Here is a 15,583-nt window from a genome sequence, read left to right on the forward strand (position 1 = left end):
GCAAATGTCAGCTCCTTTTAAAAATGTGACCAGTAACTGTACACTATATATGTTGTACACTGTATATACAACTACCGGTTGAATGGATTCATTTGCCTCTTTAGCCTCCTCATTAAATTTTCTCTGCCATCACTAAAATAAGATTTCACTCTACCTCCCTATCAAGTTAGAATCAAGTTAGAATAGAGCAGGCAGCCATGTAACATTTCAGCTTCATTATGGGAGAGACAGACAGCTGGAAATGGAGACACACCAATAAGCTCCCATTTATATATACTGCAATACCAGATCACCAGAGATTAAGAAAAGGAGAATGAAAAATCCAGCCTATTAGCAGACTTTTTGCTCAAGAGGGGCTAAATCTAGGCAAAAGTAAAGCCGGAGGAAAATGAAAACAAATGCATAAGTAATCCCCATGAGAAACCAGAGGAACTGGCACCGGCTGTTATGAGTAATTGCCTTCCACCCAAAAAACTAGCACTAATATTTACAATTTTAGATGGAGTATGGTATGGATCCGTACGCACACTTTCAAATTAGAAGAGAGAGGAAGGAAATGAAGGAAGAGAGAGGGAGAGAGAGGGACAAGTGGCAGAAAAGGAGAGAGAGTAGGGGGAGGAAATAAGAAGAAGATCAAGCCCATGAATGAGCTGCATGCACATTATGAAACAAAGAAGCCCTTTGAAGCTCTTTCAGTCAGAAGCAGTTTCATGGTAAAACAAGAAAAAGCATCCTATTTAAAGAGATAAGCTTCATGCTGCACATAATGTTGGAAGAGATTACTCTGTCTAGGCACAGCTATCAAATGAGATTAAGATATATACATTCTCTTCGTTCAAGGGAGGAACATTTCAACCAAATTGTGAGCACAAGAGTCCTTGGTAGGTTTCAGAATCTAGAACCGTCCCTGTGCCAACATAGTGTTGTAGCCGACACAAGGAAACGTGCAGCTGCAGCATGTAAATTATTGTGTACTCTGAAAAATTGCTTGCCGAGGGAATGTTGTCAACATGTCAGTGATTGACAGAACTACTTAAAACAGCCAACACTGCAGCAATGATCTTTCAGACCTTATTATGCGATCCTTCTGGCAAGCAAAAGTCATATAGGGGTAAGCAGAGATGGCGTATAAAACTATGTGGAGAAATGTAGAGAAAATGCCTTATGGATGAACTGTGCTGAATCTTTATGAACACTGCCAAACTATTTCTGTCATAACTGAAAGGTCCAAGACAACATTCTGGGGGCTCTATTACTAAGCACTACTCCATCCGCACAGAGCTCCTCAATCCTCAGTTGTTTGAATAGTTCACAGATTCGGCACTGTTGCTGAGTATCTGCACACTGATATTTGGCAAAGTCTGATGTTAATAGTAGGATGTTGAGTTAGGATGTGTCAAAGGGAATGCTGCACAATGATTTATGAGCCAGCATTTCCTCTATGCTTTTGTCTTGGTTTCACACAATTTTACAACTGACAAGACAGCGCTCAGCGCATTTCAATAAGTTGAAGAGAGCTATCTCTCAGGCTGCGCATCCTCCTGAATGCAGAATTAGTCTGGTGGATTGTGATAAGATCTAGGGCAGGCTAAGAAAAGGCCAAATACTAGCATGAATCACTCACTGGAAACCCTAAGGCTGAGCAAGAAGGACGAAGTTCCCTAAACGGCTACGTGTGCACATTATACCGTGCCTCACTCTTTCACCACACATACACTGTACAGGTACATGTCTTCTTGAACTTTGATGACTCGCCATTCATTCCACATTTCAGGGCCACAGGCCTCCTCAGTGATCAGAGTGGGAACAGGGCACTATATATATATGTGAGGTGTGTGCCATACACAATCTAATCAGAGTTGGCTAATTTAAATGAAAATGACTGAGGGACACTGACAGAAGCAGAGGTGGCTGATGATGAGGGAAGGATGACTCTGAACCCCGTTCTGCAGACAGTGCCTCAGATTATCATTGGATGCATCTTTCAGTCAAGTTGATGACCTTATTAAAACTCAGAGGAGACTGAGATTGGGCTGTGAATATATCAGGAGGACTCTAGTCACGGTGATGCCCATGGATGGGGCTAACTGGGGAGGGCTATTCATCACAAGCTATAGCACCTCTTTATAATACTGATAGAAACTCACTCTCACTCTGTCTCTCTCTCTCATTCCTCCCTCATTTTTCCTCTCCATCCCTCATTCACTTTTGCCCCTGGCCATGATCTCATGCATATAATTAAGACAAAAGAAGCTGGGAATTGTTTGTCTCTTTTTGTCAACCCCTAGAAGAGGATAATGTGTCAAAATAGGATGCTAATGAAAACTGGAAATGCTTGACAGGGAGCTCTCTGCCCAAAAATCCTATTCACTGCCTATAGGCAGCATGCAATGCATTAATCAAATTTTTTCTTGCTACTTGGGAATGGAGTTTGAATAAATTTTGCATCTTCAAATGCAAAGTTAGAATCAGTTTAGGAATAAAATTATTCAAGCTCAGACTTGGAGTACCAGCAAAAAGACCACTCCATCCACTCAAAATATTTCAGGTATATTTCAGATAGACACGTAGCGACCAAGTTGATTGCAAAATACCAGGGGAAAAACCTAGGTAGGTGGCAAAAGGTTAAGTCCAAGAGCCCTCCAGATTGCCCAACCAAAATGCAGACATCCACTTCATCAGCCAGTTTATCAGGGGGCATAGGCATAACCCAGCCAGCAGCAGAACGCTGATCTACACGAAATGACTTGAACAAGACGCCCACTTTAAATGTGTCTGAAGATGCTGACATACATGCAACTTAGATTAATGTAGTGTGTGATGCTGCAAACTCGTACATCACTGAAATGAGGAAAGTGGCCAGTATTTGCGAAGAGTCAAAATCCTAAGCTAAACCAACAGCAGACTGTCCTTTAGTCCTATGCATGTTTCTGTGTTGGCCTCCGAGTTATCCTGTGAATATGTAAAGTGATCAGATCTGCTTTCATGGGAGATCCTCCTCCATCCATGCATGTGATTGCTTTCTCTGACCTTGACCATTTTCTTAGGACGTCTTCTCTGCAGTTCAGGTGACGTAACACACCATTGCACAACTCTGATGGCTGAGTTTCACTCAAACTGTAATTACCAACCATTATGTGTGGTGCTGAAGCATTGTGTAGGATGAAATTACCCGTTGTACCTTGTATTGTTAGAAAAGGACAAAGTTGGACAAGAAGAGGCTACTGTGTTTTTTTATCCGCTCTGTATGTTGACAACTCAGTCATGCTACATGTGGAGTGGCGGACGATTGAGTATGGCTCTCTGTGCTACACAATGGTAGCAATTTCAGCACAGTACCCTACACAACACAAGAAAACTGGGCAAACTATCATTCTGAGGGAGCTTCTGAGACAAATCTCACAGGACCATACAAAGATAGTCCAAGGGTGGCTTAGCGGCCAAGAGCTATTCTAGGAAATGCTTGCACATTCCCTCTGCACTAAACCCTTGGCTTTCTGCTGCACTTCTGAAATAAAAGATACCAAAGGTTGAAAATGTTGCTGGCTCCTTTAATACTTCTCCCTGTGTTTTACTCATATAGAACCTGGAACACAAGGAAATTAATCTCGAGTACAATGAGAATATAATAAGAAGAACTTAATCAGAGATGCAGTGCCAAGGATGCACTGAGAAGAATTTCCTGCAAAAGATATTGCAAGCACAGCCTAGGCAAGGGGTTTTTAGAAAGCTTTATATTGTGAAAAGGGCAAAGAAAATGATTGCAGATGATCATCATAATGAGCAGAACATTTGGTTGGTGATTTTCCAGGCATGAACAATTCAGGACATTGCGCTGGAGAGGCCTTGGCGGTGGGGAGACTCTTTAAAAATGCAAATTGGTATTCAAGGCAGACACGGACAGCAACGATTCTGTTCATTCCAACCCAATGTTAACTTCATCTGAGACTCCAAGGTGGACTTGTCATTTCTGTCTTGTACCGTGCTCTCAATTCCAGTAACCTTTCTTTATTTATTATATTTAGGATTTCCTCCAGAGTGCTTGCATCTCCATCTTTAATTACACTTCATTTGTAAGGGCTCATGTCATCTCCAATAGTCGTCTACCCACAAAGCATAAAGTGTTGTCTAGACTATAAATGAAGAATGCATGATATTATCCTACATTTCTGGATTTAGGGCTGACTCCATTAGGTAACAGAGAATATTGCACTGCAGTTTAATAGTGCATCAATTAGATGATGAAGAAAAGCTTTTCCTAGTCCTGCATGAGACACCTATTAGCATAATACAGTACATTTCTTCTCACTTGCTTTAATCTACCATGTTCAGCACATGTAACCTGTTGCTGGAAATTGGACATACAGTATGTGCTGTGTCTGCACTTTCTATTGCGTGTTCTCTGATATTACTGTACACAGTGAAAACTTCCCCTTCTTTACAGCCTTCTTTCATAATGAAATAAGGCATATGGAAATATTAATGGCTGGTATAAAACACTGTAGGCTTCATGACGTATTCCACTTTATGAAAAAGGTAGGTCATATTTCCAATGCAGCCAAAATTAATTTCCTATATGGATGTACTACAGCACTACAGCACGAGAGCAGGCTTACAGAAAAAAGCTGTAATGAAGAATCTGGATCATATTACATGAAAACCAGAAAGAAAGAAGAAAAATAATGTAAGGACTCACTGATTAAAAATAGTCAACTAATCAGAACTGATGTAGACAGGTGATATGCTGCAGGCATAGTAATATGCCAGAGATTGATCAATAATATGTGTGCTGACTAATATTCTCCTTGCACTGGAGACAGACATCCACAGTCTTTGTATAGTTGTGATTGTTCTGTACTTGGATAAAGCAAACCAGTAAGATGAGGCCTGTTCCTGTAGTTATCACAAGGCTTCAGGCCCCATATCTTTCACTATCAAAATCTTTCACTCATTCTCTATTGAACTAAATTAATTTGTACAAGATGGCTTTTAGTTTAGACATGAGATTGTGGACACAGCAATAGCCTCTTATCAACTCCAGTTTTAGTCAAGTGAGTCTTTAAAAATCTTTGCTTAGATATTCAGCCTCAGATACTTGGATGTTTTTTAATTATTTATTATTTAATTACAGCTGACAGTTTAGCAAATATCAAATAAAAATGGGGATATACAGTGTAGGTGTTATTATTGGCATGTACTCAAGAGACTGGAGCAGGCCTGGTGTTAAATAAACCACACTGACATTCATAAATGAACTAAATGGACACTCAAAAATGGGCTGACAAGACTGTTTTGTCAGTGATTACAAAAAGGTGTTTTATAAACCTCATAAAAAAAAAAAAAACAGTTTCACTAATCAAAAAGTTGATGACAAACTCCACTATGAAATGGAGCTCTGGCACTGGGGTACAACCACATACCTTTACCTTTTTGTAAATGTTCTTCCAAACAGCTGAAGTTTTCATGTATACAAACACTGAAAACAGTATTTTTTCCAATGAGCTTATAACCACACAAAAGGCACTTTAGGTTTATGAAATGACTCCATGAGTAATACCTATAACTAAGGCTACTGAGATGAAGCAAGAGTGATCCTCACCTTGACCAGTTCATAATGTTGGATCCCATTGATCCCTACATCAGGGTCAAATGCTGAGGGCACCGGGTATCGGGTGTTGATTGCTGTGTTCTCTGGGATGGAGATGTTTATTACAGTGGACTGGAAAAGGGGTGCGTTGTCATTCACATCCTCGATCAGGAAGCGGATCTTGACCAAACGGAAGATCTCGTCAGGCAGCACGGCCACCTCAATCTCATAGTAGCAGCGTTTCTCTGCGAAGACCCCCGAGCACAGCTTCTCCCGGTCGATCCTGTGATTGGTGGTAAAGATCTCCCCCGTGTTGGCCTCCACTCTCACCAAAGGCACATCGCCTGTCTTGTACACAGGCTTGAACTGCAGCGGCGAGGATAGCCTGATGTTTGGGTCCAGGTTCAGATCCAGGTCCTTCCGCAGGTTACCGATGCGGACGTTCTCCGGCTGCTCCTCCTTCACCGTGTAGTCCCTCTCCTGGGCCCAGCATAGCGAGGCCACACAGGTGAGCAAGACCACCAGCACGTGAGCCTGACTTGCTAAGTCCATACTCAAGGGTGGATGGGAGCTTCACTTTTACAGCAGCAATTCTGGCACAAGAAATAGAGAGAGAAAAAAAGGGAGAAAGACAGAACACACAATGTCAGTGCACAAAATTACATGGCATTCAAGTTCTACTGTAATTAGTACTACTTTCCCTCACTGAGAGTTTTCAACTTGACCTATTCATCCTAACTAGTTATGAGCCTACATCCTTCCCATGTCTTTGAGAGCAAATTAATGTCGGTTTTACACAATTAACCTTTGATGACATCCATTGAGCAAGCGGACACGTAAAGGTTAGTAGTTCACATATTCCATCAATCCATTTCATCGCTGTAATGAACCATTTCATATTTTTATTGAGAAGTACGAAAGCAGTCGAGTTCACTGTTGCGATAAGATAGTTTGCTTTGAAAGCTTGTTCACAAACTACTGTGGGAGAAAAAAATGGGACACACAGAGAGAAAAAACTTAATTCACATCTGAGTCAATGTGAGTCAACACGGTGCGGTGGTGTCTCCATAAACTGCACCTCACATCCAGACTTCAGCTGATTTGGAGGCAGCACAACTGAAGCCTTAAGCATTGGTGCTTCCATGCTTGAGCACACACAGACACACACTTGCAGTTGTACCGCTTGACAGCAGCTATTAATGGAGAGCCTCATTTGCTCTGAATGTAAACAACTGAGCTCTCAAATATTTCATGAACGCCCATGTGTGTAAACATACACAGTATGATAAGAGCACTTTGTAGAGTTACTGCCGTGGAAGGAGACAACAATGCGAAATTATTTATTGTGAAGGCTGCCATCAGTCAAATTAGTGAAATTTAATCATAACTTCATTACATCCTGAAGAATGTGTTTTCTCCAACATCAAATTTAAACAGCATCCAGTTCTCTGTTTGCACTGAATGATGCCTATGATAAAAACCCTTAACAGAAAATGCAGTGCAGATGGGTTTACCATCACTGAACATTATTCATTAATATGTTGTTGTGTTGGGTGCCAATTCATTTGATGCTGTTGTACTACAAAATCTTTAACTGTTTTATATGTGCAAAAGCTTGCCAAAGGGCAAGAACCCCAATTGCCAAAACCCAAGTAGGTCATTGGAAGACGATGAAGGAGACATACACTACAATGAATTCACTGCCAGTATATACTAGCATAAAATATTGACTGCTTTTCACCAGTTGATTAGTAGGTTACTTAGTCAGTCATTAGGAGAGTCACTTCATGTGGTTTGTTAATTCACATTTTGACTTATTAGTTAATTTAATCCATTCCTGGAGATCTTTAATAAATTAAAATCTATTATTTCTACCACAAAGGTCCACACTGGTCTCTATAAAGGCTTGGCCACACAGGGTTTAATGGCATTACAGTGGTGGTAAAGCAATGTAATTATCAAAGTATATCTTTGTTCAGTAGATTTTTGCAGAAAAACAACAGAATTGCATTACCAGTCTTTAGATTGATTTTAATACACAACAACGAATCAGGGTAATGCTGCCAATGCACAGCTATGTTTACTTCTCATAATAATACTGGCTCCCCATGTGTATTCTGGTGCAATATATTTAACGACTAATATAATTTCATTGCTCATATCCCACTGTGTGTTTAGGGCCAACCAACCCCCTGAGTGTTTATTAACCTCATATGATTTTCCTTCGCAATATTGGTTTGTATTCATAAGGCAGCTGCCTTGATATCAAACATCCATTTTCTTTAAAGTATGGCAAAAGTGTGTGACAGCCATCACACAAACGATGTACAGCTGGTGCTGAAAATGCATACATACCTGCAGTAACAAGGGACCACAAATAGCTCTTTGGGAACTGTAATATTTCCTACTTTATGAAATTTCCATCCATTTACATGAGTCAAACAATATCCTGTAGAAAAGGTATGACTACCTAAACTGCACTACAGGGGTCCTCTAAATTGGCAAGGCAACAGCGTTCATAGCCATTGAAGCTCTCGGCCTACCGACAAAGGGGAATTGATTAAAAATAAGAATTTAATTAAGCTGGTTTTGAATCAGCAACAATTGCAAGGCATTGGTGCAGCCTGTAAAGACAGATTTCTTTTCACACATTTCATAAAGCAGTCACATGAGACTCATTAAAGACAGTTGGACAGAGAAAAAAATCATAGCTGACACTGATCGGCATGAGGGTTATTCATTCTACGCATACAGCACGGGCAGTGTTATACTGTCATGTCAAAATATTGATGAGATATATCCCATTAGTAACTGTGACACACTTTACTTTGAAGTGTGCATCTTTCTGGGAGTGAGCAGCAATTGCTTTACTGTGATGATCGCCAGGCAGTCCAAGGCTGAGCTCACACAACACATAATGAAGTTTAAATTACATCTTTAAATGGGATGTGATTCACCAAAGTGAAAAAACAGAAAAGATCAAAGCATGATCTAGATTCTCTCTCCCTTGTAAGTGACAATAATGTTCCGCAGGATGAAGGGGTGTAGTATGTTTTTGACTCGAAGTACATGCAGGAGTACAAATGTAGCAAAACAACAACAAAAAGGACACCTTGGCAATGCTAATGTGATGTTAGGATATATTTTACTACTACAATTTTACTAGTATAGGAGATATACATATATACACTAGATGTTTAGTAGATGGCAACATAGAGGTGTTTCTCTTCCTACATAAAGCTAGAATAATATCAGATATTTTTATAGGGAAAGGGCACATGCTGACCTTCAACATATTATAGTCAAAATAGTTTACTCCTCTTATTCTATTAACTTAATGTGGGTTCTTTTCTCTTAGCCACGATTTTCCGACATTTACACAGCTTTTCACTTGTCAAAACTCTTTATAAATCTGTCCATGAGGGATAGGCTAGGTGAGAGAAGGAATTGTGCTGGAGGGAAAAAAAAGTAAGAGGGAGGGAGAAAGAAATCCTAGGTGTCAGTCAGAGTGTCTCCTTTGCTTACATTTCACTAGTCTCCTGAAATGCTATTTTGAGCCCCAGACAGCAGGTTGAATCCAGTAGGCAAACTCAAGCCTCCCTCTTGGGAGACACAGAGTGAAGAGGAGCAGGCCGGCCCTGGATCACTTTACACGACAGTGTGATGGACAGGCCTTCCTGGTGTTTGCATCCGCTGAAGGATAGCAGCGGGCAGGGAGACATACAGCTATCGTCACCCCCTGCCTTCACCCCTAAAGATACCCTCACCTGGAAACTTTCAGTGTTGTTAGTCTCAGGCTGGGACCCAAGACACCTGGGGTCCTTTAACTGTCAAAGTCAGGTTTTCACCACTGTTGTATCTATCAGGTTTGCCTGTGGATCCAAAGAGATTTTCAAAAGAGGGCATCGGCAGATGTAATACTTTTGATTGTCTTGGGCTTTTTCTCTTTTAACAGCTTTAAGGATCACTGACAGCCTGACAGACCAGGTTTCTGTCAAGATCAGTCAGTTCTTTTTCAGTCCACACAGTCAGAACATTTTTTTCTTACACAGTGGAGGAATAAAAGTTGTTTTCTCTTGGGAAACTTCAACAATGACTATATTACCTCAGTCATTGGAGCAAGTGAGAAAGTGCGAGAAAATGATGCTCGACATAAACGGCTACATTGACAATGTTAAGAATAGATTTACTGCTGCTAAAAGATGTATATTCAAGTTCAAATATCACTGGGATTTGCACTCCACACTATCTTTTATCACTGAGAAGAAGAAATAGATGATATAGCAATCCTCTGACGCATAATTTATAGCATAGTGTTTGCATTAAGTCTGGCAGTGCTGTTTGGGTGAATAACCCAGTGACTATTCACATTTCAGTTTCTTAATTCTTCAATAGACTTGGATTATGAACAGTTGTACTACTTGGATAGCAAAATGGTCGCTGAGTAATATTTCTTATACCCTCCTGAATTAGCAAAATGACAAACGAATTTACAGTGTTGTAATCATGGACTCAAGAGGGCAGTCCATACATGCAAATATAATTCTAAATATAAGCGTGATCATTTTTGATGTAGCTTTAAGTCATCTGGAATGGACTTTAAAGTCCATTATTTTTAATCCAAATGAGACAAAATCCAGAATTACTGACAAATAATAAATTGTCAAAGAACCTATGATATTTATTAAAATAAAATAAAACTGGAGTCTGAAAGCATTAAAATTAAGAATAACTGCTCAACTAGAATTTTATAATTGCATGATACTGGGAACAAACACTGTCAAAACAGATTAGAGAACATTTTCATATGTCATTGTCATAGTTCAAGTGAAAATAGTGCTGTAGACACCGTCATGGATTTTGAAATAGGCAAGTTCCATGTGGTTTGTCACATTCAATATAATATCCTTTATGTAAAGTGAATGGGACAATTCAACTACTGCAATATGGTGAATATCAGAAAGCTAGTCAGGGGAACATCTACAACTAAAGATGACCTCAAACTCTTCGCTAAATACATTTTATCTAAACTGTATGTGACAATGAGAACAGAGATTTCAAAAGGAGCTTGAATGTGTTCCAGTGGAAACGTACACAGTAGGATGAAAACTAAAAGCAAAGCAAAGAGACACCATCTCTGACACCTGGAAAGCACCTCTGAGTCTACAGGTTAGTTACACCATGAACTCTTATGCACACATACAGTCTCAAGTTATGACTCCAAAAGTCATCGCTCTTCAGACAATATTTGGTTGAATATATCAGAGGCATAACAATAATTGCAGATATTGCTATAGCACGAACAGCATGTAAGCAGACTGTGATGAACTGCTCCATACCTACTGGTGGATTTGAAATGTGGATGTTTATGAGGAAATGGTTTTATTGCTTATTTTCAAATCAGAACAAACAATCAGGCTGCTCCCATTTACTCACTGCCTCTTCTTTTAATATAAATGCCTCAGCCTACAGACAAAATATGCTGCTCACCTTGGGAAGGTTCACATTACCATTTGATTTAATTCTCCAGCAAATATTGAATTGAGTACGCCTTGTGGGAGTCTTTAAAAAACGGGCCCAATAATAATCTACTGCATACTGAGCAGGTATAACATATTAGGGAACCCAAACAACCAACTGTGGCGGTTAACCTCCGGGCTTATTGGGTCCTACATCATGACTGTTTGAACTGTTATTCCTAGAAGCAAACATACAGAGATTTCTTGATTTTTTTCCTGGAGTCTGAGCGTGAGCAGGCTGATAGCCCCCGAGGTTGTGGTCTGTGACAGCTGTACCGCTTCGACCAAGGAGCGCGCTGTTGCCGCGCACCCACGCAGCGAGTTTTCGCGGCCAAGCTGCTGCGAAACCTGCACTGAAGGGGAAAAAAGTCCCCGCAGTTTTTGGATGCTCTTGGAAAGTAGGCCTATCTGTCTAGCGATCAGTGTTGAGCAACACTAATTAATGCCCGAAGTCGTGACCAACCGCGCGGCACACATTCGTAATGCGACAACTCGGCTTAGATTCTCCACGATCCACCGTGTCCGTGGATAATTTCTATTTACATCAGGTGCACGGGGGATGCCTGTTATGTCTTTTGGAACAGCTCTAGGAAAACCCACAGAACATAAAAAAATCCAAGTACCTTGTAAGACCATCACTAAATTTTCGCCCAGCTCATGTTGCTCTCAGTGCTTGTAAATACAGCGCAGGTCCTCGCCGGTACCGGGACATCAATTTGATTTTATACGAACCACATAAATTAGGCTGCTGGGCGCTCTCCAGCGTTTCTGAATGCGCCCAGGAGATAGACCAGCCGTGTGCATACACAGGCTCCAGAGACTACTAAAGTAAAAAAAAACAAAAAACATTTCGATCTCAACAATAAGGTCATGATCAGAAGCAAAAGCTTACCTTTCAGCTCGAACAGGGTGAAAAATCAACCTCGAGTACCGTCGCGTAGAGACATCACTGATTTACAAAAAAGAAGTGCCATGGATTAAACTGAAGTAGGGGGAAAGGGGGGGAGAAAGGATCCTCATCAGAAGCAGCAAAACGCAATGCAAGCAGAGAAAAAAAATGTTATCCACTACAAAAACTTATCCATGCGCTAAAAAATTGTGGTCCTCATGTGCAAGAGAGAGAGAAAAAATCACACACAGCGATCAACTTTGAAAAGGAGACGCTGTAATTCCTCTTCGGATGTCTTGGAGCTCGCAATCCCACGGGCGGAGATACGCATTGATCCAAGCTTGTTTTTCTTTCTCACAAACTTTGCATCTCTAGCCTACGTTTTGCCTGGAAATTCCTACTTTATTTTGCCAGCTGAAAATCGCTGGCACCAGAACTTACACGTGTGCGTTAAACGCTTCTCGACCCGCGCGTAAAACTTCAATCCAAGAGCGCAAGAAAATAGACTTCTGATGAAAAAACTGAGAGCGTAACGCTAATTTATTTTTAAAAAAAACACTTGTTTAGACTGATTCAAGGTTGTGCACGCTCCCCTCCAAAAATAAAAAATAAAATAAAAAAACTCTTAATGGAGGGATGCAGAGAGCGCATCGCCCCCCCAGTGGAGTTGGATCAAAGTGTGCCTCAGTGCAGCATCACTTACAGGAGCCGGGATAGGCGGTTCACCGTATCTGTCTGCTAAGCTGTAGATGTCTCAGTAGTATTGTATGAACTCAGTTTCTCAATACTGCCCACCTCTCTCCCTCTCGCTCTCCCTTCGACTGACATCATGGCGGAAGGAGGAGCCAAGCACAGATTTAAGAGCCCCGGTCCTCTTAAAGCCGCACTGCGTTGGAGAGATGCTTGCGCTGAGATGTAGGTGGATGGTTGGATGTGTGTGTGTGTGTGTGTGTGTGTGTGTGTGTGTGTGTGTGTGCCCGCGCGCGTGGACCACGGATGCCTCTGCTGTTTGCAGTAGCCACACTGCTCCAGAAAGAAATCCGCCTGAAAGCAAGAGGGGGGCACTGTTCACTTTTATACCGAGCCTTGTTTCTGCTTTTCATTTCCAATGGAGGTCTATTGTATCATCCGCACCTCTGAATAATGATGAGGTTCAAATTCTTTTCAGACATTCCCGAGAGTGTCAACAGGCCATGTCAGAGCTCTTCTCGGGAACGAGAGGAGAAATTAGCCCGATAATGGGTTTGTTCACAGTTTCCATAGTTCCCATGTATAAAATGGAGTCAGATAAGTCCTGTGATGTATGAGCCAATCATAGTTCAGCTTATTACCATGAACACGTTGAACACTTGAAATGCAATAACTGATAAAATGCCAACAAGGGATTACCTGGGAAATTGAGAGAAAATGTCATTGTATTAAAATTGACAAGCTAACTCAAATGCCTCATTAAAATGATACTGCAGCATGAATCTAGATATTCAGGATCAGAAAAGTGCTGAAAGTTGTCTAACAGTGTGTATCTTGGACCATAAAACCCACTGAGGTGAAACATCAACAAATCTGGTTGCATTGCGCAGGGCACAATGTCAAACAGGCATCAATGCAATGTATTGATCAGCTCGAAAATCACCGATCACAAATCATCACCCTCATTACTTTCCTACTGTGGCTCCGCTCCTCCAAATACCCTAAAGTAGACTCTAACAGGTGCTTTTATGGGGGTCATAAAGGGTTATAGTCACACAAAGGTCGAATCATCACCCCCGCCATGTTACAGCTAATTACCCATGTCCCTTCGCCATCGCCTCATACAACAAATGGCTGCAACTTTGCATTTTAACAAGTTTAGCCCCTGGCAAGGTTTCATAAACAGCATTCTTCACCTGTTCACCATTTCCCTTCCACATTATTTCATCCCACACTACTCATCCCTGAAGATAAAGGGGCAGGGATTTGGTCAGATGATTGTTTCTGTTTAGGCCAAACAGTCTAAAGGCAACTGTGGGGAAACTGTATGGACATTTTGAAATCCACTAGGGAAAAGTCTCTTTTTTTCCCCAAGTGAGAAAACACAGAACACAACAGCATTTACTTTCTTAGTTTTACTGTTTGGATTTCTTAAGTTGTTCAAGGAATATGACAGCAAAAAAGTAATATTATTTGTCAGGCGGCACAGAATTTTTCATGCATGACGCACATGGCCATTATGATATTTTCAAAATTAACTTTCAGAGGAAACTTTAGGCATTTCTAACAAATTGGGGTGCATGTATTTGAAATCTAATGGGCTAGATAATATTAAAATAAGACTAAAGGCAACTACTGGGAAATTGTAGGGGCTTCTTTAAGTCCACTAGAAAAGGACGTGTATTAGGAATCTAATATGTGCACCATGTCAAATTTGATAGGACGCATCAATAGACCTATAATTCATCCGCATGAAATATAGCTATTTATGTGTGTAAAACCTGACACTGGTGGAGATTATCGTTTTTGCCCTTTATTGATTATTCATTGCAAAAAACCTCTTAGATATAATGTTGCAGCAGCTTAACCAGAGCAGAGGATTAGCTTAAAGGTCCACTCAATGATTTTTTCATAGATTTTTGTTCTGGTGAATGGTGCCAGCGTCAGAGTTTCCCCTCCAGCTCATTGTTATTTTTTCTGAAAGTCAGCACAGTTCAGGGTTGAGTTTCATAACATTACTGAGTTAGTTTAGAAATTGGAGGATGTGACAAGGCTGTCACATAATGTAACTCATGCTATATGAAAATGGGAATGTACTATTATCTTTTTCCCTAACTGGACCTCAAAAAATGTATAGGATAATGACCAATAACTTGGTACTTATAGAACATTTGACCTGGTCTTCTATCTGCATGGTCAAATACAACATATATAGAAGAAAAATCTTTTTTTTTGTTTTTTGAAAGATATGATCAACTAGACCTTTTCCTCAACATTGCCTTTAATCATCCTTGCTGTTGGCCTCCCGCTGAATCTATGACTTGTTATTCACACATGTAAAAGAAATAATTGGTAGAGAGAGCACACTCACTAATATACCTTATCAGTCAGGCACAGCTGGGCAAGGGGATGGGTGAAGGAAGAGGTTGCGGAGCTAAATTGCAAGGTCGCCGTGTATTAACATTCAGAGGTTTTGAGAAAGGATAGATTCTTTGCCGACCATACTCACTTCAGTGCCATTCTGTGGTTTCTGTATTATCCTCTCAGCTTAAACAGTATAACTTGGCCAAAGAGACCACAGTGCAGTATAGGTGCTGCACCATCATCTTGGTTAAATGTTGCCAAGGATTTTTTTTTCTTTTACATTTAAGCATTTGAGCCTAAATGGTTCGTATTGGATCTTTCCAGCAGTAAAAAAAAGAAGAGGAACAAAGTTCTCTACTGCATGTCACTCACAAAAAGAGCAGTGCAAATATGTCCAAAACATATTCTGTAGAAATACAGCAGACATTTTTGAAGAGTTGGAGACATCCTGACAAAACATTTTTTTCTTATCCATACAGGCTGGGTCTGTATCCATGGCAACTTTCAAGAACCTCTGAGATTTACCACAATGAG

At 40.6% G+C, this 15,583-nt stretch overlaps 1 protein-coding gene across 2 annotated transcripts in view; it reads right to left on the reverse strand.

Annotated features, from left to right (window-relative positions):
- pcdh11 (protocadherin 11) overlaps positions 1-12,768 on the reverse strand; it is a 126,688-nt gene extending 113,920 nt beyond the window's left edge. For both annotated transcript variants that reach the window (XM_018669151.2, XM_018669179.2), the window contains exons 1-2: positions 11,999-12,768; positions 5,600-6,180 (exon numbers count right to left, since the gene is read on the reverse strand). In XM_018669151.2, coding sequence (XP_018524667.1) covers positions 5,600-6,139 — 540 coding nt within the window. In that variant the 5' untranslated portion in view covers positions 6,140-6,180; positions 11,999-12,768. The remainder of the gene's footprint in view (positions 1-5,599; positions 6,181-11,998) is intronic.
- Between the last annotated feature and the right edge of the window lie 2,815 nt (positions 12,769-15,583).

Source organism: Lates calcarifer, linkage group LG8 (genome assembly GCF_001640805.2).
Source record: "Lates calcarifer isolate ASB-BC8 linkage group LG8, TLL_Latcal_v3, whole genome shotgun sequence".
NCBI classification, from domain to species: domain Eukaryota; kingdom Metazoa; phylum Chordata; class Actinopteri; family Centropomidae; genus Lates; species Lates calcarifer.